Source organism: Meriones unguiculatus, chromosome 5 (assembly GCF_030254825.1).
Source record: "Meriones unguiculatus strain TT.TT164.6M chromosome 5, Bangor_MerUng_6.1, whole genome shotgun sequence".
Lineage (NCBI taxonomy): Eukaryota > Metazoa > Chordata > Mammalia > Rodentia > Muridae > Meriones > Meriones unguiculatus.
In genome coordinates this window covers 29,368,315-29,394,565 of record NC_083353.1, presented here as the reverse complement: position 1 = coordinate 29,394,565, position 26,251 = coordinate 29,368,315, and the positions used below count along the sequence as shown (strand labels likewise).

Here is a 26,251-nt window from a genome sequence, read left to right as displayed (position 1 = left end):
TAACGTAACTTTTTAGACAACTGTTTACCCTGCCTTTCCTCCCTCTCTTCTACCCCAATGTAGGTAGGAGAGAGGGAGGAAAGGCAGGGTCCCACTGTAACTCTTGCCTGGAACTCAAAAAGTAGACCATGCTGGCTTGAATCAGAGCTCCACCTGCCTCTTCCTCCAAAGTGCTGGGATTAAAGGTGTGCTCAACCATGCCCAGCTCTGTCTCTACTTCTCTTTCTAACTTTTCTTCTTAACATATTGTAGTTCCATTTTCCAAACATGTTCCAGTGCTGGCATATTGTAAAGAATTCAAAAGTTCTATTTAAAAACTTAGGATAAAATATACATGATCACAGTAATGAGAACTGTAGGTTTCCTGGTGCTTCTGGCTGACACCAACTGTCAAAGAATTTCAGGCATCAAGGATAGGCCGCAGTAAGAGATATTTTAAGAAAGTCCACACCACAGCGACAGTTGCTTGCTATGTTTAAAGGGCAACTCTGTTCACAGGCACTGTCTTCTTAGTTTTGTGTTTTGTATGGTTCAGGGTAAGTGCATTTTAAAGAATTATTACTCTATAGTTTTAAAAATATTACTACAAAGAACATTTTTTTAGGTAGGAACATAGTGATGTAATTTTTATTATAAAGATAAACATTTAATTACTAAAAATAAATGGTCTCTTTTTTCCTCTTTTATGTGAAGTCGTCATCTGTGGCAGTTCTTGAAGGTTCATGTCTCCCATTCCCTTACCCCTACCTCAGCTGGAAAGATATGTAATCTTTCTAGAAATGCCACTAGTATTAACTATTATGGAATGTTTGTTCTTTCCTGGTACTAGAATATCTTTAGAAGTAGACTTTTGAGTTCCCCATACTTCGAATGTAACACCTACTTTAAACTTGACCCTACTTTAAATTTCCTGGCTCAATGATTTGTACTAAGGAGTACATTTTTCTTAGTTTTCTCTTCTAGCTCATTAGAACAACTGCACATCAGGCAGTTGTTTATTGCTCTCTTAAGCTTGCAGGAAATGGAAGAGCTATCAACTACTAATTTTATATGTAAAATACATCCATAGTCTATATTGCCATGTTTATGTATAGATTGTCCCATGTAATCATATATTTAATGTCATATGGACCATCTTTGTCATACAGTGTGATGTTCAAAAAACATTGCAGTGTTATATAAGCTTTTACCTTAGGTTGATAACATGATTACAAAATGCACTTAGATTAGTCTTGGCTTTCTAAAAACTGCTAGTTGTGTGCATGTCCAGGGTTTGCAGCTCTGTGAAAGTTAGTTACCACATTTCCTGTTTTTCTGTTGAACTTGTGAATACATGTCTTGCATTCTGATTTGTTTTTACACATGTATTGCACATACTATTTGAATCAGGATATTCTATCACTTGGGTTTCTTTCTTTTCTTTTTACATGGAAAGTTTTGTATAAGTATTTTCTAAGTAAAGAAATTGCTTTAAAAATGCTTTTGCAGTTGTATACAGTTGGTCCTGTTTTCATTATTATGAGACATTGTTTCACAGAAAATGTTGCTAAATATATGAAGGTGATTATTGCCATCAAAATGTGTATTACAAACATAAGGTTGAAAACTGCATTTCTGTAAGTTCAAATGGTTTAATAATATATACCAAATATAAAACAAAAAAATATTAAAATGTCAGTTAATTCAAAATTTAAAGTAGCAATTACTGTTAAGAACAGAGTATGATAGATGTTGTCCTTTTACTTCTATATAACATGTAATTTTCATAAAGCTTAATCCATATTTAAAGGCCACTTATTGGTGATAGCATCACAGCAATCTTCCTTTTTCTTTGTTTTGATTCTTGCAGTAGGAGAGCATAGGGATTGGCCCCTCTGCTCCCTTCATAGTAGGCACGTGCTCTGCTTCTAGGCTTCATCCCTGCCCTATTCTGGCTAATCAGTAATGTTTTTTTAATGCGTCGTATTTTCCATAGGTAAAATTTTAAGTTCTAAAAATTACCCTGATTCCTCTCCTTTTCATAATATTGTTTGAAATAGCCTGCTAACTAATTTTGAAAAATTATATTTGTGAATACAAGAATAAAAATACAATTCAGAAAGTGAATGCTATGTTTAAAATCATGGCTTTTGAGATCGATTAAGAACATCAATTCAATACCAAGACAATATTTATAGGTACGTTGATTTTACTTGTTTATTTCTAAAACAACCTATCCTCTAAACAAAAATTATTAAAGGGTTTGCATAAATAACTCCTTTGAGTTCATGAAAGCAGCTCTTTATTGTGTGGGTTTAGGTGTTTTTTGAAATAAGTTCTTTCTTGCACTACAGCAAAATCTTTGTAATATTCATCTGTATTGCCAGTCAGTATTATTTGGTATTGTCACCTTGAAAATGATTTTTTAAATTAATGCAGTAAATACATCTTTATTTAGGGAAATACTTGTGTCTTATTTGTGGATAATAGTATTTTATGGTTTAATTTTTCATTAGATATCATGCACATTAGTGTACATTTTATAATTGTGTCCTAGTTTTATCAAAGCCCTGTAACGTACATTGAAGCATTTTATTTGAAAGTCTCATTCTTAAAGATATTTTGTGGTTTTCACTCTTAAAGATATTTGTGTTTTGTGTCTGAATTTCAGTATTTTAGAGGGCTGATACTGTATACCTGTTTCCTGTTTTGCAATCAATTGGTAAATACTGAAGAAATATTTGTTGAAGTCGTACTGTCTGCTTCTTTAATGAGTGAATATTGATTTGAGAGAGATGGCTCTGATATGTAGTTCTGCTGTGCTTCTTACTGTATGACCTGTGAATTGATCTGTCCATGTAGTACAGGACAAGCAGCACCCCTTGAGAAGTATCAGAAAGAATTAATGTGAGCTGACTATGCAGCTACTCAGATGTGCTGAGCAACTCATAGTAGTTAGGTGTCTCAAGGAGCATCTCCCAAGTATAATAAAAGATAGATAGAGAAACTGCAATTTCTTTACCCTAGCTGCCATTTCTTCTCTTAGGAACTTTAAGCATGAAAAGAGAGGGTTCACTCCTAAACCTGTGCTATGCTTTAAACATAAATGGTTTATAAGGTAACTTTCAGTCTTACACCAAAATGAGTTTTAACCTTGGAGTATAGTAGAGCTAGGAATTTTAATCTTGGGGTATGGTAGAGAGAATAAAAAGTAGTTGTTCTGAGGTGTTACAGAGCCTTGGTTCCAGACTCCCTTTGGGTACCAAAATCTGGTCATCTAAATTGCCTCCTCTTCCATACTTTAAATCATCTCTTGAGAATTTAAATTCCTAATCTAATGCATATGCTGTGTAAATAGTTATTACTTTATTTTGATTATGGAATAGTGTTGAAAAGAAAAAAAAAAGCCTTTACATGCTAGTTCAAATTCAAGGTTTTTCCCCCAAATATTTTATGTATGTGTTCTATAATTATGGAACACATGGATATGTATACAGGGCCTTTTTTGATGCCTTGAAAATAAAATTTCTATAAATATTCTTCACTTATTCATGTGTTCAAAATGCTACACCTTTAAAAGATATTTTGTTTTGTTTTGTTCAGGCTTATGGGTTTTTCTTTTCTTTTTTTTTTTTCTTTGTTGTTGTTGTTGTTTTGTGGTATATATTGATTGACTCCAGGGCCATATTCATGCTAAGTGTACATACTATTCCCAACACTTAAAGATAACTTTGATTTTCTGAGAAGCCGTTTGTTCTTTGAATGTTGAGAAAAGCAACTGCTATTGCTTTTGGCTGTAGTGTGACATCCTTTTCTGCAGATATTACAGCAAAAGTGAAATGAAAGTTACTGGAATCCCATTTATATAATGTCTTTACCATCAGAGCAACACAGGTTTTTTTATAAGGTGCCATCTACAGTCCTAACTTGTAACCTCATTTGAACAAGCGAAAGAATATTCTTCTTAGAAAATCTATGAATTAGGTAACACCTTAAACACAAAGTACTTTGTGAACGAAATTTCATGAGTTGATGCTCCATGAAAATAAAGTGAAATTAAAACCATCTGGTTTTTCTGTTTACCTTTTGATAAAATTAATATACATACATCAGAGATATATTGTGATATGATCAACACATATATGAAAATATATATATATATATACATATATCAGAGAGAGTGTGTGTGGTGGGGTGAGAGGATGAAATTTAAAATATATTTAACACAAAAGTTTGCGTCATTGTCTCTGTCTCTAAAATTATTTAATATATGAATATGGAAATACGAGTTCTGTCTGTAACTTTGGTGACCTGTATATGTTTAATTTTGCTCACATTTTTAAAGTCACCATGCAGCTGATTGTTTCATTGTTCACAAGTGTGCTTGTTGAAAAGGTTTCAACAAAAACTCATGCTAAAAAATGAGTATGCTTATATTTACATAGGTCCCTATTGTGTGAAGAATCATATTCAGCAGTATAGGTTTTTGTTTGTTTGTTTTCTGAGACAGGGTTTCTTTGTGTAGCTTTGGCTGCCTTGGACTCTGTTTTAGACCATGCTGGCCTCTAACTCACAGCCTCACGGCGGTCTGCCTGCCTCTGCCTCCCTGAGTGCTGGGATCAACAGTGTGTTTTAATGGAAAATAATATAGTAGTGTGGGCTTTCAATGTGGAAACAACAACAATTCACTTCAAAGTTTTGAGAAAATAACTTGAAACTGGTTTTTATCGTAGTAACTAAATGTAACATTATTTACAATTAAGCTTAATTCATAATATGTTTCATGGTTTTAATTTCTTTTTAGTGCTCATAATTAAAAAATAAGTAAACCTTATTTTTATGTTTAACATTCTGCTATCTTCTGTGTGTGTGTGTGTGTGTGCTAGATGGAAGATGGTGCCACAAAGCATATCATCCAAATGACAGGATTTAAGATGGAAGAAAAGGAAGCGCTAGTCAAATTACTTTTAAAACTAGATTGCACTTTTATTAAGAGTGAGGTGAGTGTATGAACTTGCTAAAATGTTCAACATAGAGTTAAAAAATAGAATTAAAATACTGGCTTAAGCATCATAAAGTGCCCTTTGATATTATAAGAATACAAATTTTTATTATTAATAAAGTCGTGCTGTGATAACATTGCTTCATGTGGGTTCTTCTCTCCAGAAATATAAAAACTGTACACATCTTATAGCTGAACGCCTGTGCAAGAGTGAAAAATTTTTAGCAGCTTGTGCAGCAGGTAAGTAGACTCTCTTCTTCCAGCTTGTATAAAAAAAAAACAAAAAAAAAAAACAAACAGACAGAAAAAATCCCTTCGTGTTAGAGGAAGAAATATCTTAAGTCACTGGAAATATATTGTGCTTATCAAATCAGATATGCATGTGTTATTTCCTGATTTCTTAAAGATTTGTTTGATTTCTGCTTTATTGTAATTAAAATTTTCTAACACATGAAATATATATTAAATAGAAAGAAATAGTTACATTGTCACAGATATAGTTTTAGTTTAGATGTTTTGTTTAAGAAAAATGTCTTAACAAAAAGATTGGGAAGAATACCTCAGCATGGTTCCCTTCTTCCAAGTTGCTAGTCCTCTGTCCGTACTGGGAAGCAAAGTTGTCCTACTTTATTATTTTTGAGGTACCCAAGTTGAGATTTGGTTTTTCATCTCACCTTTTCTTACCACTGATACACCCATAGGTTTCTTCTGTGGTGAGTGATTTATGTGTCTTAGTCCATCATTAGTGCCACATCAGTTTTTAGATTCATTTACCAGAGAAACATTTGGAGTAATCACTGACCTTTAGAAACAAAAATATTTATTGTTTCTGGTGTTTAAAAGATCATTGGTACCCAGATGAAAAACAGATATTGTATTTTTTTAAAAATTCACTAACAAAAGAATACTGTGTTAAAAAGTTTAGCATAGGAGGAAATAAACCTAACCCAGAACAATGAATACAGTTAGTAATTATAGTTCAAGCAATGTTACATTACATTTTATAACTTTAGATTTATTTTTCATTTAGTAGCACTTAGAATTATAGCTATGTATCATAGGAGAGATTATATACAATGTTCAGTGATATTGAAATTTTATTTTAAAAATAATTTTGGCAGTCTATCATGAAAATCTCATGTACAAAAGGGAGGCTTTTAGTTGCTGTTTGATCTTTATTGTTTATCATTTAGCAGAACATTCTTTTGTGACAGTTCATTTGCTTTCTAGGAAAATGGGTATTAACGAAGGACTACATAATTCATAGTGCCAAAAGTGGCAGATGGCTTGATGAAACAACTTATGAATGGGGATATAAAATTGAGAAAGACTCCCATTATTCACCTCAAATGCAATCTGCACCTAAAAGATGGCGTGAAGAACTGAAACGTACTGGTGCTCCAGGAGCCTTCCACAGATGGAAAGTTGTTCTCCTTGTTAGGGCTGATAAGCGAAGTGATTCTCTTGTAAGGTAGGATGAGAGTTCATAAATTTGAAGCAGTGAGTAGGTTCTTGTTTATGTGAATACCTTTTAATATTTATGTTCAATTATTAGTAAAAATGAGGTATGATTGTTCTTTTATACAGTTGGGACTTTTTTTAAAGATCTATTTATTTTATGCATGAGTGCTTTATCTACATTTATACCTGAATGCCAGAAGAGGGCATCAGAACCCAGCATGTATGGTTGTGAGCCACCATGTGGTTTGCCAGGAATTGAACTCAGGACCTCTAGAAGGACAGACAATGCTCTTACTCACTGAACTATCTCTCCAGTCCTTTGGACATTTATTTTTAGTTAGTAAATTTTTTGAGAACTTCATTCATCAACATTTATTATCACTGCTATATCCCCATCATCCATCCCACTCCTCCTGCACCCACTCCCCTAATTAATGATCACTTCTTCATTGTTATATGTACACATGTATACATATACACACTTGTGTATACAACCCACTTCATTCAGCTTTGCTTATAATGTACATGTGTCCAGAGCTTTCGCTCTCGGATGAGCCATTGTGCACAAATGTATGAGTCTCTTAATAAAACAAAATATGTTTGATAGACAGGTTTTGATATTAATCTCCACTGTAGCTACATGTTACTTCTTTTGTCCCACTCAAGTGAAATAAAAGAGAAAGCTTTACATAGGGAGTTTTAACTTTGAAGCATTATTAAATGTTTCCTAGTTTATTATTTTATTATCAGAGAGGCTAGTTTGGAGTTTCTATAGTACTGTTTTGGTTGATACTAACTCCATCAAAATTTAATTTCACTTTTAAATATAAGGATTTTTGTGTGTGTGAATGTGTGTGCACAGGTGTTCATGCTCATGCACGTATTTGCATAGGAAAGGGCTCACCTCTCTCGTTACTCTTCACTTATTCTTTGAGACACTTTCTGTCACTGAACCCAGGGCTTGCTGATGTGGCTAGGCTCACTAGCTGGCTGGACAAGCCAATCCCTTGGAATCCTCTTGTCCCTATTTCCCAGTTCTAGAGTTACAGTGTACACCACTATGGCTGGATTTTGACATGTGTACTGGGGATCCAAACTTAGCTTCTCATGTTTGTGTAACAAGCACTTTACCCACTGAGCCATCTCCCCATCACTCTAAACAAGGGTTTTTAAAAGATTATCTGGCTGCCTAAACTTTAAAAAAAGGTAGAACCTTTATTTTTTGACCAAAATAGTTTATAAGCAATGAAATGTACCCATCTTAAGTATACAGCTTTGTGACTTTGAAGAAACTTGTACAGTAATGTGAGCCTACCTATATCAAGATCTTTAACATTTAATGTTCTCTTGTATCCTTCCCTGTACTTTTAAATCTGGACCACAAATACCAGACAGTTACTGTTTTGTTTGGTTTGGTTTGGTTTTCTTCTTACTACTATGCTTTAAAAATTTTGAGGTTTGTTTGCATGGTATATTTCTTTGATCTGTTATCATTTGCCTTGTATTATAGTTATGAGATTCTCTTATTTTGTTGAATTTTTTTTTTGAAAAATCACTGTTCTGTGTAGTATTCTTATTTGATGGACATTTGGAAGATTTTTTTCCATTAATTAATATATTTACTTTACATCCCAATAGGAACTTCCCCTCCCTCCTCTCCTCCTAGTCTGTCTCTTTAATTTCCCCTCTCTTCTCCCTATAACCCCCTTCCTTTTTTTTTTTTTTTTTTTTTTTTTTTCAAAAAAGGGTAGACCTCCATTTAAGAGGTTTTTTTGTCTTTGCTAGTTAGGCTGTTTTTAATATTTGATTATAATTATTCATGGAGACATAATTTATTTCTCATTAAAAAAAATCTAGAAATTAAATTTTTAGCTGAAATGGTAAATTTATACTGAATATTGTAAGAAAATATCAAATTGTTTCCTAAAGTAGTTAGGCCACAATTGTTTGCCCTTATGGAAGCACTGTAGCAGGTACAGTTGGTTTGGATTTGTCTTGGTACTGTTGCTAAACTTGCCTGCTGTATGTGCGGTCTGTTTCTAGAACTCATGTCCAGTTCTGCCTACCATCATCAACCCACTCTTTGGTTAGTGTAGCTTTAGAAGTCATCTTGGAATGAGTTAGCTTGAATCTTCAGCTTTAATATTTTCTGAAACTTTTTGTAGTCCTGCATCCTTTGAATTTCTACACGTTTAAATCATCATGTGAATTTCAATTAAAAGCTTCTTTGAGGCTTTTACTGGGATTACGTTTTACCCTTGGTGTTGACATTGTGAAAACTGAGCTCTTGACATTATTGATTCTTCCTTTTTGTGCACTGTGTGTCTCTTCAAGGGTCTTTAATGTTCTAGAGGTTATGTTATTTCTTTGTTAGATCAGATCTTGCTGTATAGTCCTGGTTTGTCTTGAACTCATGATTCTCCTGGCTCTTCTTCCCAAATACAGGGAAGTCCCACAGTATAGTCCTGAGCCATAACACTCAACATATTTGTTAGTTTCCATTGTGTCAGATTTACATTTATATTGCTAAATTTATTGCTTGCTAGTTTTGTATTTGGGGAAGCTATTACAAATGAATCACTAAAAGGCTTTATTTGTATTTATGGGGATTTGGCTTTTCTGTTTTATTCTGTTAATGATTATTCTGGTTGAACCTTTACTTTAAAAAAAAAAAATTAGGCTGGTTGTAGTGGCACACTCCTTTAATCCCAGTTTAAGGCTAGCTTGGTCTATAAAGAGAGTTCCAGGACAGCCAGGACTGTTACACAGGAAAACCCTGTCTCAACAAACAAACAAACAAACAAAAAATTAAAGAGTTTCCAAGTGTTTTGCCTGCCTCTGCATATGTAGTATGGTTACACCGCCCTCAGAAGTTTGAAGAGGCCATTGATTCTCAAAAACTGGAATTAAAGACTTGGAACCAAAACCTGGGTTGTGGCAAGAGCTCTTTATGGACATCTCTAGTTCCTACTGATTAGTTGTTAAATGTTGAACCAAATTTGTATTCTTAAGATAAACTACATCATGCTGTTTGGTCCATTTTCAGTATAATTCTCATCCTATTTGCACATACTATGTTAAAGCATATTCTGTTTTCATCCTAATAAATGTCTTCACTGCACACATTTAAACTTCATCTCATATTTTAACCATCTCCCATAATAGTAACTGTGAGGGCACTGAACTAGATCACTGTGTGAGGAGAAAGAAAAGTTTATTGAGGAAACACACTAAAGGTCTGCTTCCAAGGATAGAGGACAATAGTTTGGCAGGTTTTATATGATAGCAAAATGGACATTTTGGTCTGATAAAGGCAGTTAGGATTAATCTAGAGCTAGATGTACTTGCCCAGGTAGTTCACCATTGGAGTAGATAACAGAGGTAGTGATTTCCCTGACAAACAGAAACATTCCTTGGGCAATTCCTGAGGAATGCTGGGTTTAGGCTTCTATTTACCCAATAACAATCTTTCTGTTTACCTAGCCAGAGTCCTGTTGTTTAGGACATAGTTACCAGCACTAGCATTTTAAGGGTGGGCTTTGAGGTATCAAAAGTCACCCCAGGCCAGTATGTATGTATGTATGTATGTATCACTCTCTGCCTGTAACTTAAGGCCCAAATGTGAGATTTCAACTACTACCATGCTGTGCTCCACACTCTCTGCCATGATGGTCATGAACTAATACTCTGAAACTGTAAGCAAATCTTTGTTTGAATTTTTTTCTTGGTTATGATGTTTCATCACAGCAATAGAACAGTAACTAAAAGACACTGACATTCAAAGTGGGTAAGGATCCTGAGGTCTGAATCTCAGTCTGGATTGTGATGCTCTTGTCAGGTAAAGGTACCTAGGTAGTGTTTGCTGCTCCCCATATTGCTTACTCACTAAAATAGGGAAATCTCCATTCATTCCAAGAGCACAGAGGTTTTCTTTGTTGATTATTGTGACATGAATGCAGAGATTCCCCCCTTCTGCCCTTAAAGGACTTTGGTAATTAATTACAATTAACAGTCTGATACATTCTTTTCTTTCTTCTCTGCTTTTAATGAGAAATCAGTTATCATTCTTTGTTTATTTGTTTATGCTTTATCTGTTTCCTTCAAGACTTTTTTCCAGACCATTGTAGTTTTAATCTGTGTGTGTTGGGGGAATTTTTGCTTGTTGTGGATTGTTGTCTTTATTAGTAATTATCATTTATATTTTTCTTTATATGGTGTTCCCCTGGAACTTCATTGTATAATATTTGTTATTATTTTTTGTATTTTAATGGATCTTCACTTTAGTGATTTCTCAGTTCTGTCCATTCTACTAAGAAAGTCTTCCCTGATACATTACAACTTATTTGATCCTTTTCACTGGTCTCTAAATTCCCATCTCTTTTTGGGTGTTTCCACTGTTTTCATTAGATCCTTGAAATTAGAACTTACTAGTAATTTCAGTATATCTATTATTGCTTATAATTTACTATTAATTATTTTATCTCATGTTATTCATGTAATTTTTCTAGTTCTGTAGTGTGTGTCTTATGCTTTTGATTGAATTTTGGTTTTTTAATGTTTTCTTTCCTCTTCCATTGGAAAAAAGTTTTCATGTACTTTATTCTGACCCTGTTCTTCCTATCCCCCAACTCTGCACCCACCATCACCAAACCCTTCCTTTTAAAAACAAGCAAACAAAAACAAAGAAACCAAACACACAGATACAAAACACAAAAGCAATGTGAGACAGGATGCCTACGAAAATATCATTAACTTCCTTTTGTGTCGTATTTATCTGTTTAGTTAAAAGAATAATGCTGCCCTTGTAGAAAATGTGACTGGAAGAGTGTCTTTCTCTTCACCTTTTTTGAATAATTTAGAAAAATTAATGCCAATTCTCTGAATATTTGGAAGAAAACAAGTGATCCTTCCAGTCTGGGCTTTTATTTGATAGAAGACCTTTTTAATGATTTAATTTCATTCTAGATGTTTTTTGTTCTTGATTAAATCTTGATAAAACAAATTAATCCATTTGTTTTAGGTTTTCTAGTTTGTTGTATTATTGTTCATTATGATCTGTTTTATGGTATTGCTTATAATGACAACATTCATGTATACTTATTCGTTTGACTCTTCACTGTTTTTTTCTTAATGTAATAATAGTTGTCACACTACCAAACTCATTCTATGAAGCCACAGTCACCTTAATACCTAAACCACACAAAGACCCAACAAAAAAAGAGAACTTTAGGCCTATCTCTCTTATGAACATTGACGCAAAAATACTCAATAAAATACTTGCAAACCGAATCCAAGAACACATCAAAGATATCATCCACCATGACCAAGTAGGTTTCATCCCAGGCATGCAAGGGTGGTTCAACATACGGAAATCCATCAATGTAATCCACTACATAAACAAATTGAAGGAGAAAAACCACATGATCATCTCCTTAGACGCCGAAAAAGCATTTGACAAAGTCCAACACCCATTCATGTTTAAAGTCTTGGAGAGATCAGGGATACAAGGCACATACCTAAACATAGTAAAGGCAATATATAGCAAGCCTATAGCTAACATCAAACTCAATGGAGAGAAACTTAAATCAATCCCACTGAAATCAGGGACAAGACAAGGCTGTCCATTGTCCCCATATCTCTTCAACATAGTACTTGAAGTCCTAGCCAGAGCAATAAGACAACTAAAGGAGATCAAGGGGATACAAATCGGAAAGGAAGAGGTCAAAGTGTCACTATTTGCAGATGATATGATAGTATACATGAGCGACCCCAAAAATTCAACCAGAGAACTCCTTCAGCTGATAAACACCTTCAGCAAAGTGGCAGGATACAAAATCAACTCAAAAAAATCAGAAGCCCTCCTATATACCAAAGACAAAAAGGCTGAGAAAGAAATTAGGGAAACAACACCCTTCACAATAGCCACTAATAACATAAAGTACCTTGGTGTGACCCTAACCAAGCAAGTGAAAGACCTGTTTGAGAAAAACTTCAAGTCTCTGAAGAAAGAAATTGAAGAAGATATCAGAAGATGGAAAGATCTCCCGTGCTCATGGATTGGTAGGATTAACATTGTGAAAATGGCCATACTGCCAAAAGCAATCTACAGATTCAATGCAATTCCCATCAAAATACCATCTCAATTCTTTACAGACCTTGAAAAAAAGATTCTCAGCTTCATATGGAGAAACAAAAAACCCAGAATCTCCAAAACGATCCTGTACAACAACAGATCATCTGGAGGTATCTCCATTCCTGATCTCAAGCTGTACTACAGGGCAACAGTAATAAAAACTGCATGGTACTGGCATAGAAACAGAAAGGAGGATCAATGGAACCGCATAGAAGACCCAGAAATAAATCCACAAACCTATGAATACTCGATATTCGACAAAGAAGCCAATTCCATTCAATGGAAAAAAGACAGCATCTTCAACAAATGGTGCTGGACCAACTGGATGTCTACATGCAGAAAAATGAAAATAGATCCATATTTATCACCCTGCACAAAACTAAAGTCAAAGTGGATCAAGGACCTCAACATAAAACCAGATACCCTAAATCAATTGGAAAAAAAAGTGGGGAACAGCCTAGAACTCATTGGCACAGGAGACAACTTCCTGAACAGAACACCAACAGCACAGGCTCTAAGAGCAACAATCAATAAATGGGACCTCATGAAACTGAAAAGTTTCTGTAAAGCAAAGGATACCGTCATCAAAACAAAACGACTGCCTACAGATTGGGAAAGAATCTTCACTAACCCTTTATCTGACAGAGGACTAATATCCAGTATATACAAAGAACTAAAGAAGCTGAAAAGCAGCAAACCAAGTAATCCAATTAAAAAATGGGGAACAGAGCTAAACAGAGAATTCTCGACAGAGGAATATCGAATGGCAGAAAAACACTTAAAGAAATGCTCATCCTCATTAGCCATCAGGGAAATGCAAATCAAAACGACCCTGAGATATCACCTTACACCCATCAGAATGGCCAAGATGAAAAACTCAAGTGATAACACATGCTGGAGAGGTTGTGGAGAAAGGGGAACCCTGCTCCACTGCTGGTGGGAATGTAAACTGGTACAACCACTCTGGAAAGCTATCTGGCGCTTTCTAAGACAAATAGGAATAGTGCTTCCTACAGACCCAGCTATACCACTGCTAGGTATATACCCAAAGTTTGTTCAAGTACACAAAAAGGACACTTGCTCAACCATGTTTATAGCAGCTCTATTTGTAATAGCCAGAACCTGGAAACAACCCAGATGTCCATCAACGGTGGAATGGGTACAGAAATTGTGGTATTTTTATACAATGGAATACTACTCAGCAATCAAAAAGGAGGAAATCATGAAATTTGCAGGCAAATGGTGGGATCTAGAAAAGATCATTCTGAGTGAAATATCCCAGAAGGAGAAAGACAAACATGGGATATACTCACTTATATAGACCTATAAGATATGATAAACATAATGAAATCTATACACCTAAAAAAGATAATCAATTGAGCGGACATGGGGTAAGATGATCAATCCTCATTTAGAAAGACAGATGGGATGTGCATTGAACGTATGACAGGAGTCTACTGAGCGCATCTGAAAGACTCTAACTAGCAGTGTTTTCAAAGCAAAGACTCATGACCAAACCTTTGGCAGAGTACAGGGAATCATAAGAAAGAAGGGGAGTTAGTCTGATGGGGAAAGGATAGGAGCTCCACAAGGACCAAATATATCTGGGCACAGGGTCTTTTCTGAGACTGACATTCAACCAAGGACCACGTATGGACATAACCTAGAACCTCCACTCAGATGTAGCCTGTGGTAGCTCAGTAACCAATTGGTTTCCCAAAGTGAGGGGAACAGGGACTATTTCTAACAGGAACTCGATGACTGGCTCTTTGGTCTCCCCACCCCCGAAGGGAGGAGCAGTCCTGTTAGGCCACAGAGGAGGGCTTTGCAGCCAGTCCTGAAGATACCTGATAAAACAGGATCAGATGAATGGGGAGGAGGTCCCCCCCATCAGTGGACTTGGAAAGGGGCACGGTGGAGATGAGGGAGGGAGGGAGGGACTGGGAGGGAATGAGGGATCGGGACACGGCTGGGATACAGAGTTAATAAAATGTAACTGATAAAAAAAAAATAAAATAAAAAAAAAGAAAAAAAAATAAAATATAAAAAAAAAAAAAAAAAAAAAATAATAGTTGTCAGTTTTTCTAAACAAAAAAAAACGGTTTCATAGATTAGTTTTTCTTCTGTGCCTCAGTTTTGGATTTTGATTTGTTTGGTTTTTGGTTGGTTGGTTGGGTTTTTTTATTTTTATTTTATTTATTTATTTTTTACTTTTATTAATTACACTTTATTCACTTTGTATCCCCCATAAGCCCCTCCCTCCTCCCCTCCGGATCCCATCCTCCCTTTTCTTCACGCATGCCCCTACCCAAGCCCACTGATAGGGGAGGTCCTCCTCTCCTTCCTTCTGATCTTAGTCTATCAGATCTCATCAGAAGTGGCTGCATTGTCATCTTCTGTGGCCTGGTAAGGCACTCCCCCCTCAGGGGGAGGTGATCAAAGAGCAGGCCAATCAGTTCATGTCAGAGACCATCCCTTTTCCCATTACTATGTAACTTGGACACTAAACTGCCATGAGCTACATCTGTGCAGGGGTTCTAGGTTATCTCCACACATGGTACTTGGTTGGAATATGAGTCTCTGGGAAGACCCCTGTGTTCAAATTTTCTGGTTCTGTTGCTCTCTTTGTGGGCTTCCTGTCCTCTCCAGATCTTACTATTTCCTACTTCTTACATAAGATTCCATGCACTCTGCCCAACAGTTGGCCATAAGTCTCAGCATCTACTTTGATATTCTGCAGGACAGAGCCTTTCAGAGACCCTCTGTGACAGGTTCCTAGCTAGTTTCTTGTTTTTTTTCTTCTTCTTCTGATATCTATCCTCTTTGCCATTCAGGATGGGGATTGAGCATTTTAGTCAGGGACCTCTCTCTTGATTAGTTTCTTTAGATGTACAGATTTTAGTAGGTGTATCCTATGTTATATGTCTACATGAGTGAGTATATACCTTGTGTGTCTTTCTGCTTCTGGGACAGCTCAGGATGATCCTTTCCAGGTCCCACCATTTACCTGCAAATTTCATGATTTCCTTGTTTTTCATTGCTGAGTAATATTCGTTTGTTTGTTTTTTAAGATAAGATCTGTGTATCACAGGCTAGCTTTGAACTGTTATCCTCCTGCATTGACTTCCTGAAAGCTGGGATTGTAGGTGTATGCCACCATATGCAGATCTGTTTTTTTAATTTTAGTATTTTGCAGTGAACCATGTTGTTTCATTTATTTGCTTAACTTTGGATTTAGTTTGTTTTTACTCAGTTTTTACATTAAGCTCTTACATTTTTTTTATTGAATTATTGTGTTGTGTTAGTTTTCTTGTGGAAAATACTCAACAAAAGTAAATGTAAGAAAAGAGAGTTTCTTTTAAAGTTTCAGATTAGTATCTATCATCAATATTGGTGGGGAAGGAATGGCAGTGGGAGCTTGCAACAAGGCTTGTTCACACATTTGCAGATCAGAAACTGGAGACCTGCCCTAAAACAAAGTTGGATTATAACACTCAAAGGCCTGTCATTAACTGACTCACTATGACTAACCCTGAATCCGACTACTAAGGTTCTACACCCACCGAAAAACAGTGACATCTGTTGAGGGCCAAGCACAATACATGAGCCTATAGAGCTCAATGGCTTGCAACCTTCCTAATGCAGCAACTTTTAATACAATTGCTCATGTTGTAGTGACCTCAATCATAAAATTATTTTCATTGCTACTCCATAACTGTAGTTCCACTACTGTTATGAATCATAATGTAAATACTTTTTTTAAGATAGAGGTTTGCCAAGGGGGTTGTAACCCACAGGTTGGGAACCATTGCTATAGTCCAGATTTGTTTCTCAAAGAGAGAATATTTATTCTCCATATATAAAAACATTTGTAAATGTGTCCATTTCTTTTAGGCTTTCCAGGTTGATGGAATACAGAGTCAGTTATAATGTTCCCATTTTCATCTTTAATTTTATTAATTTGTATCTTCTCTGTATCTTTTAATTTGGCAAAGGTTTTGTCAGTTTTACTAATTTTTCTCAAAGAACCTACTGTTTCAGTTGATTCTTTGTATTATTTGTTTCTGTGTCATTGATTTCAGCCCTGAGTTTTAATTATTTCTTGCCATCTGTTCTTTTTTGGATGCTAATTATTTTTCTAGAGCACTAGTTTTTAACTTCCCTAATGCTGTGACCCTTTAATACAATTTCTCATGTTGACCCCCACATAAAAGTTATTTTGTTGCTATTTCATAAATGTAATTTTGCTACAGTGATGAACTGTAATGTAAATATCTGATATGAAGAATAACTGTTATGTGAAAGGATGCTTTGAGTCCCGAAGGGGTTGTGATCAACAGTTTAAGATCACTCTGTGGAGTATTCAGGTGTGGCATTAAGTTGCTAATGTGAGATCTCTCTAATCTTTTAATATAGGCACAGTCTTTTAATGGATGAACTTGCCTTTTAGAACCACCTTTATTGTTAGCCCATAGGTTTAAAATGCTGTCTTTTCATTTTAATTTAGTTCTAGAAAGTTTTAAAATTCCTTCTTGATTTCCATCTTGACCCATTTTTCATTCAGTAGTGAGTTCAATTTCTGTGAGTTTATATACTTCCTGTTATTGATAAACAACTTTAATATACAGTATTCAGATAGGATGTAGGTTATTTCAGTTTTCTTGTATCTGTTGAGACTTGCTTTGTGTCAAACTATGTAGTCAGGTTTGGAGAAAGTTCCATGAGCTCTTGAGAAGACGTTATATTTTATGCTTACGTGAAATGTTCTGTGATTACATGCTAGGTCCATTTGCTTTATGGTGTCCTGTAGCTCCAGCATGTCTCTGTTTAGTTTTTTCTGGATGAACTGGAGAATGGGGTACTGAAGTAATCCACTATCACTATTTGAGTCTCACTTTGTGCTTTTAGCTGTGTTAGTGTCTCTTTCATGAACTTGGATGCCCTTGAGTGTGGTGCATACTTAGAATTGCAATATCATGTTGGTGGATTTTTCCTTTAATAAGTATGTAATGTCTTTCCCTATCTCTTCTGATTAGTTTGGGTCTGAAGTCTATTTTGTCAAATCTTAAAATGACTCCACCTGCTTGCTTCTTGGATCAATTTGCTTAGATAATGTCCTTTTCCATTCTTTACCCTGAAGTGTTATCTGTCTGTGATGATTAGGTGTGTTTCTTTTGTATGGCAGAATGATGATGATGTTTTCTAATCCATTTGCTTAGTCTGTGCTTTTTATTTGGGGAATGAAGTGGAGAGTTGTCACTGATTACTGGGTTTTTTGTTGTTGTTTTATTTTGTTTGATTCCTGTTATTTTGTTGTTATGGTATGGGTTTCTTTTTTTATTTTATGGTCTAGGATTATTTATTCCTTGTGTCTTCTTGAATGTGTTTAACTTCATCAGATTTAAGTTTCCCTTCTAGTTCCAATTGAAGAGCTGAATTGATACCTGGATTTGCTTAAACTTGGTTTTATCCTAGAATGTTTTCTCTCTTTCCATCTATTGTGATGTAGAGTTTTGCTGGGTATGGTAGCCTGGGCTGGCATATGTGTTCTCGCAGAATTTGGAGACCATTTATTCAGTCCTGGCTTTCCGAATATACTTTGAGAAGTCAGGTATTTTTCTAATTAGCCTTTTTTATATGTGATTTGGCCTTGTTCTCTTGCATTTTTTAATAGCCGTTCTTCTGTTCAGTTAGTGTTTTGATTGATCTTTTTCACAGGGAATTTATTTTTTATATCTATTTGGTACTTTGTTTCTTGTACTTTGATAGGAACTGCTTCATCAGGTTAGGAAAGTTTTCTTCTATGGTTTTGTGTTATGGTTTTATATTTTCTGTGCCTTTTACCAGGGTTTCCTCTCTATCCTGCATCGTTATTGTTTGTAGAATCCCAGATTTCTTTGATGCTTTGTGTCTGGGTCTTTTTTAGATTTAAGGTTTTTTTGTTTGGTTGGGTTTTGTAGTTGTTGTTGTTTGTTCTAAGGTATCCATTTTATCTTCCTTACCTTCAGCACCTCAGATTCTCTTTTACATGTCTTGTAATCTATTGGTAAAGCTTGCCTCTACCATTTTTGCTTGGCACTCTAAATTTTTCATTTCCAATTTTGTTTCTGTTTGGGTTTTCTTTAGTGATTCTATTTCTTTGTTAAGTTCTATTACCATGTCTTGAATTGTTCATTAATTCCTCAAAGTGTTTATTTGTATTTTTGTACTATTTCTTATGTGGTTTATTCATATGTTCTTTAAGGTCCTTGAACATATTCATAATTGCTGTTTTGAATTCTTTTTCTTGCATTTCAGCCATGTTGCATTTCTCATGACCTACTGTGTAAATTCTGAGTTCGTTCAAGCGGGGCTATATTGTCTTTGCTGTTAACATGTGTGTTTTTGTGTTGGGGGTCCTAGTCATCTAGAATTATGATTGCCAAGTGTTGTTATATGGTCTTGTCTTTATTGGGTTGGTTTTCTGTTCTTTGGTTACTGTTACTCTCTATGGATCTTAGGCAGTTGACATAGATCTGGTAGAGTGCTTCTGTAGGTCAGTTGAAAGTGACTCAATAAAAGAGCTGATAGAATCTAGTCCACACCAAGAGGAGAGTTTGGGTGCCCAAGGAGTAGAAGTCTGGTAGGAAGAGCGATTTCTGAAATTAGGCTGCTGTAGGAAAGAAATATGTCTTGGGCAATCTGGATGAAAGGGGTAAGGAGACCCTGGTCTGTACCAAGAGGTTACGAATCCAGTGGACTGGATTGGGGTGAGAGGATGGGTATCGACAAACAGGCTGCCACAAAACTGCAGGTGAGACTGAAGAGAGCATAAGAGAGGACAGGAAGAATAGTGAAAACCACCTAAGTCCCGGTTCTATGTGGGAAGTTGACTTTATTGATAGAAAATATTTGGCTGAGAATGCCCACCAATAGATAGATAGATAGATAGATAGATAGATAGATAGATAGATAGATAGATAGATAGATAGATAGCAGCTAAACCAAGAATGGAGTCCCTATAAGGCCATTAGTATGGGTGATTGTGATACTATCTTCAGTTGTTAGGCTGGCTGTGGTTTTTGTTAGTTCTGCATATTATAAAACTTTAGCATGTCACTTAGATTTACAGCAGTAGACTCCACTTTCTTTGTGGTTTTTGAGACCTTAAATGCTATAAGGTCTTGTCTCAATGTTCTTACTTTACCTCTCAACCAGTTGTTCTCAACCTTCCTAATTCTTCCACCCTTTAATACAGTTCCTCATGTTGTGGTGACCCCAACCATAAAATTATTTTGCTGCTACTTCATAACTACAATTTTGCTACTCTTGTGAACCGTAATAAAAATGTGTAATGTGCAGGATATCATATATGCAACCTCTGTGAAAGAATTGTTCAGGCCCCATGAGGGTTGTGACCCACAGGCTGAGAACCACTGCTCTAAGCACTCATTTAGACACTACCACATCATAGGAAGACTCCCTCCATGCTTTTCGCCTATGCTATTATAAGTCATGACTCTGGATGGGTAGATTTTCATTAGGCTGGATGGGCGTCAGTGGTAAGCAATGTCTAAATTGCTGATTCCTGTTGTTGGAACCTTCTCAAAGTATTTGTGCATCAAGTTCATCCTCCTTCCATTGCTTACATGACAATCAAATTCTGCCTTCTATCAGTGGCAATAGAGAATTTCTGGTCTCCTCTGGAAATACTACACTACTGCTTGTATATTGATGTGAGATTCTAAACCAAGTGATTTTGGTTCCTCCTAGCTTCTCATTGGTTTTAAAAACAATGGCTCTTTGACTAGGGTGCACAGTAGTAGGGGTTCCTACCAATTCTTTAGAAGCAAATAAGTTTTCCTTCTACTATTCATAGAAAAGCAGACTATTTTTCCTGTTGACTAAAGACAGAAGCTTTTCAGTAGTCTAGAGGTATTTGCTTCGTTTTTTTATTAATTATATTTTATTCACTTTAATTATATATTTTATATAATTATATAATTATATTAATTATATTTTATCCAAGCTGTGACCCACTCCCTTGTCCCATCCCAATCCCACCTTCCCTCCCTCATCTCCTCCCATAGCCCTCCCCAAGTCTACTGATAGGGGAGGTCCTCCTCCCCTTCCATCTGACCCAAGCCTATCAGGTCTCATCAGGAGTGACTTCATTGTCTTCTTCTGTGGCCTGGTAATACTGCTACCCCATCAGGGGAAGGTGATCAAAGAGCCAGCTGCTGACTTCATGTCAGAGACAGTTCTTAGTCCCATTGCTCGGGAACCCACTTGGAGACTGAGCAGCCATGGGCTACATCTGTGCAGGGGTTCTATGTTATCTCCATGTGTGGTCCTTGGTTGGAGTATAAGTCTCAGAAAAGACCCCTGGTGCCCAGAATTTTTGGTCCTTTTGCTCTCCTTGTGGAGCTCCTGTCCCCTCCAGGTCTTTCTCTCTCCCCCTTCTTCCATAAGATTCCTTGCACTCTGGCCAAAGTTTGGCTATGAGTCTCAGCATCTGTTGTGATACCCTGCTGGGTACATTTGTTTTTAATGTGATTTTTGTGCCCATATTTCAGTGGCAGCTAGTAGTTCCTCGCCCTCTGCAACCACATAGGAAGTTTCTCTTTTAGGCTAACTTACCCCTTTATCATAATTTTCCTTTTTCATGAAAGACTTGTGACTAAGAATATGCAAGTGAAAACCTACTTTGCTGTGGCAGATTCCCAGTGTACTCACCTGTCACATTAGCTATACTTTGCCATTAAATTTCTTTAAAACTTACCTCATTGTTGTGTTTTCTTCTGTTCTTTTTCATTCCCCCCCCCTTTTTTTTTTCTGCAGAAGTGAAATAGTTACTGTGCCCAGTGTTTTCTGTAACAGAACTTTTCATTATTGTGGTGTAGGTAATGACTAATATTTACTATTGATACATCTTCTGGTAAAGCTGCTGTTAATCCTAAACAGCTGTATACCCAAATCACCACACAGATACTGGGATTTATTTAATTAACCTAGAACACAATGCTGGGCAATAGTTAGTCCATCCTAAACCTCCAAGCCCTCATAGTTTCCTAACATTTAGATTTCCCACATTATACTTGCTTTTAGTGATATATTAGGTCCAGTCCATTTCTCCACATCATTCCAAGATCTCTGCTCCTGCCTCTCTTCTCCCAGCTCTCCCTGCCCTGTCCTCTGGCTCCTCCCTCTCTTCCTGCTTCCTCTCCATTGCTCAACATTGTGGTTAGTTGCTTTATTTTGGCATGGTTACACAAAGTTGAGACAGGTGATGCTTAGAATAAGTATCACAATGCAATGTCCTGATTAAAACCAGAGAGTGGGGGAGAGAAGTCAGCTTTTGAATGAACAAGAGTAAGGTGTATACATTTCAAAAGAACATTATACCAACACTATTTTTTTTGACTTTTTAAATTACATTTTTATTTTTTGTATTAATTACAGTTTATTCATTTTGTATCCCAGCTGTAGCCCCCTTCCTCATTTCCTCCCAATCCCACCCTCCCTCCCTCATCTCCTCCTATGCCTCTCTCCAAGTCCACTGATAGAGGAGGTCTTCCTCCCCTTCCATCTGATCCTAGCTTATCAGGTTTCATCAGGACTGGCTGCATTGTCCTCCTCTGTGGCCTGGCAAGGCTGCTCCCCACTCAGGGAGAGGCGATCAAAGAGCCAGCGATTGTGTTCATGTCAGAGACAGTCTCTAACCCCTTACTAGGCAATTCACTTAGATACTGAGTTGCCATGGGCTGCATCTGAGCAGGGGTTCTAGGTTATCTCCATGAATGGTCCTTGGTTGGAGTATCAGTCTCAGAAAAGACACCTGTGCCCAGACTTTTTGGTTCTGTTGCTCTCCTTGTGGCTCTCCCGTCCTCTCCAGGGAGTCTCAGCATCTTCTTTGATACACTGCTGGGGCCCTCTGTGGTAGGCTCCTGTCCTATTTCCTGTTTTCTCCTTCTTCCAATGTCCATCCTATTTGTCTTTCTGAGTGAGGATTGATCATCTTACCCCAGGTCCTCCTTCTTGTTTATCTTCTTTAGGTGTACAAATTTTACTATGTTTATCTTATATTATAGGTATATCATCCACTTATAAGTGAGTATATACCATGTGTGTCTTTCTGCTCCTGGGATACCTCACTCAGGATGATTTTTTTTCTAGGTCCCACCATTTGCCTGCAAATTTCATGATTTCCTTGTTTTTCATTGCTGAGTAGTATTCCATTGTGTAAAAGTACCACAATATCTGTATCCATTCCTCTGTTGAGGGACATCTGGGTTGTTTCCAGGTTCTGGCTATTACGAATAAAGCTGCTACTAACATGGTTGAGCAAATGTCCTTGTTGTGTACTTGAGCATCTTTTGGATATATGCCTAGGAGTGGTATAGCTGGATCTTGAGGAAGCGCTATTCCTAATTGTCTGAGAAAGCACCAGATTGATTTCCAAAGTGTATACCAACACTATTGATTGGCTTAATACCTTGATTCTGTCACTGGTTCAAGAAAACTTGAATTCTATAACTTGGGATTCTATAGATTACTTGACTCTTGTTGCTTTCTGGATCCTAAACAGAAACGCAAACAGTAATTCATATTTGAATGAGTTAGTCTACACGTGTAAAATCTTATGAGTCCTAATGTAAAACTGTTTCTTAATGTAAATTTAAGCTTTTTTTGTAATTTTTTTTTCTTATGTTTTGTTTTTCTTCCGGTTTGGTTTGGTGAAATAGGATCTCACTTATATCCCAGCTTGGCTTAGAAATTATTCATTTCACTGCTGGATCACTTCAAATTTAGGATGTTTCTGCCTCTCCTTCAAATTCTGTATTCTAGTTACATGCCAAAAGCCTAGGCAAAGACTAAGCTTTTTTTTTTTCAAGACAGGGTTTCTCCGTGTAGCCCTGGATTTCTCGGAATTCACTCTGTAGACCAGGCTGGTCTCAAACTCAGAACTCCGTCTATGTCTGCTTCCCAAATGCTGGGATTAAAGGCACGCACCACCACTGCCTGGCAAGACTGGACATTTTTTTAATAATATTTTTATTTATTTATTTTTAAAGATCTATTTATTATGTGTACAATGTTCTGTGTACTTGAGACACTAGATCTCATTGTAGATGATTGTGAGCTACTTTGTGATTGCTGGAAATTGAACTCAGGACCTCTGGAAGAGTAGCCAGCGCTCTTAACCTCTGAGCCATCTCTCTAGCACAAGAATGGACATTTTTAAGGGCAATCTTTTGTTTGATTCTTGGCACCTATTGTGTGTGTCTGTCTGTGTCTGTGTATGTATGTATGTATGAAGTTCATAGGAATTTCTTTGAAGGTGTATTTTGCCTTTCAGGATAACTATTTCCCAACTTTTTTCATTATTATTTTAGCTTACGTTGTTTTGGCTATGACTTGTTCATATCAGCTGCTTCAATATTCATGATTCATATAAAGAAACAGAAATGTAGAAATAATAGTAAATTTCTTAAATATTTGTTGTAGACAGATATAGGTTTGAGGAAATTATTATGTGTTAAATTTCCATAGTCGTCAGTGACCTAAAGAAATGAACCTTTTTTTTTTTTTTTTTTTTTTTTCAGGAAAATTCTTATCCCGTAGGAAGTATTGGTAATTAACTCAATGAACTCAGTTTTTCTAATGCTTTTCTTCTCTTTTCATCACCTACATTTTTATTTAGAGTGTTGGAGGCTGGAAAGGCAAATGTCATTTTACCAAAAAGTTCTCCAAGTGGGATAACTCATGTGATTGCCAGTAATGCAAGGATCAGTGCTGAGAAAGAACAAGAGAACTTTAAGGCTCCATTTTATCCAATTCAGTACTTAGGGGATTTTCTTTTAGAGGTAAGTAAAATAAATATGAGGAATTTTAAAATGTTTATTTTTATAAAGTACTTAAGGAATGTAATGAAGTCATCCCTATGCAGTTCCCAACGGAAAGCTTCTAAACTCCCCATTGGATACAATTTCACAGATGTTCTACTCTCAAATACTTTATTTAAAGTAGCATAGGATTTATATGGTATCTGTATCTGCCTTCCTATATACTTTACATTATCTCTGGATTATTACAATGCCTAGACGGATGCAAATGCTTCATCCCTAGGTGTTGCTCTCTGTGATAATGGCTACAAGCCTGTACATATTCAGTATAAATCAGATATAATCCAGCTCTAAATATAATTAAGAATGACTTTCAATCGGTGACAAGAACCAGCTGAAACTAACTAACCCATACAGTCTACACCCATATAGTCTCATCAACATGACCACCTAACATGCACAAGCAGTAGACATGCCAAATTTCATGGGTGAAAGCCCGCTAGACTTCAAATGTACACAAATTGCTAAAGGCAACTAAGGAATGGGAGGAATGGGAGAAATAATTTTCTCCTGGAAGAGCACAGCAGTTAGTTATTCAATACCCTGAACACATACAAGTAGCATTATGTAGACTGAGCAGGTTTTAGTTAGGAATATGTACACATACACCTATGTGCATTTAAAAAAAAAAAGGCCATGAACGTAAAAACAAGCAAGGTGGGTTTGGAGAGAGGAGAAAGGCGAAAATAATCTCAAAAAGAAAAGAAAAAGATCCCTACCCCACCCCACTCCCAAAACATCAAGGTATATCCAGGCATGATGTCACACATCTGGAATCCCAGAATTTGGGAAGCTGTAGCAGGTCACATATCAAGGCCAGTCAAAGCTACATGAGGATTTCCAGGCTAGCCTGAGCTGGATGATCTATATTAATAGGGAACTTTTTTGTTGTTTTTTTCAAAAGCTGTAAGGCTGTGTTAAGAACTAAGTAATCAGAACACTATAGTATTTGTTACTTTACTCAGGTTCTTTTTTTTTTTAATTACAATGTATTCACTTTGTATCCACACTGCAGCCCCCTCCCTCATCTCCCAGTACCGCCCACCCTCCATCTTCTCCCCCACGCCCTTTCCCTAGTCCCCTGACAGAGGAGGATCTCCTCCCCTTCTATCTGAACCTAGCTTATCAGGTCTCACCAAGGCTGGTTGCATCATCTTCCTCTGTGGCCTGGCAAAGCTGTAACCCTCAGGGGGAGGTGATCAAAGAGCCAGCCACTGAGTTCATGTCAGAGACAATCCCTGTACCGCATACTAGGGAACCCACTTGGAAACTGAGCAGCCAGTGTGTTACCTTTTTTTTTTTAACTTCTTTATTAATTACACTTTATTCACTTTGTATCCCCCCTATGGTTCTCTCCCTCCTCCAGTCCCAATCCCTCCCTTCCTCCACCCTCCACATGCATGCCCCTCACCAAGTCCACTGATAGGAGAGGTCTTCTTTTCCTTCCTTCTGATCCTAGTCAATTAGGTCTCATCAGGAGGCTGTATTATTAATCCCATAATACAGTCTCATAAATTCTTTTATTCAATAACAAATGCCTTGGCGGGATATTAGAGTTATACCTTGAAAGAGTAGAGTATGTACACCTAATCCAAGACAGAAAGCTAAGTTAGACATATGAAAGAAACAAGGTAGGCTCACTTTCATTGCCACTGTGATGCTGATTTATATCTAAGGAATACACTTGGAATCAGTGGGCTTTCAGTTAAACATTGATATATAGCACTATACTGTATAAAATAGCTTAGATAGGACCTTCTTTCCAAGTAATTGGTACAGTGAAAAACCTAA

The 26,251-nt window shown here is 36.5% G+C and overlaps 1 protein-coding gene across 3 annotated transcripts in view; it reads left to right on the top strand.

Moving 5' to 3' along the window:
* The window catches only part of Slf1 (SMC5-SMC6 complex localization factor 1), a 79,653-nt gene that overhangs the window by 3,446 nt on the left and 49,956 nt on the right, over positions 1-26,251 (top strand). For all 3 annotated transcript variants that reach the window (XM_060383603.1, XM_060383601.1, XM_060383602.1), the window contains exons 2-5: positions 4,866-4,979; positions 5,146-5,221; positions 6,212-6,452; positions 24,259-24,421. In XM_060383603.1, the coding sequence (XP_060239586.1) occupies positions 4,866-4,979; positions 5,146-5,221; positions 6,212-6,452; positions 24,259-24,421 (594 nt within the window). The remainder of the gene's footprint in view (positions 1-4,865; positions 4,980-5,145; positions 5,222-6,211; positions 6,453-24,258; positions 24,422-26,251) is intronic.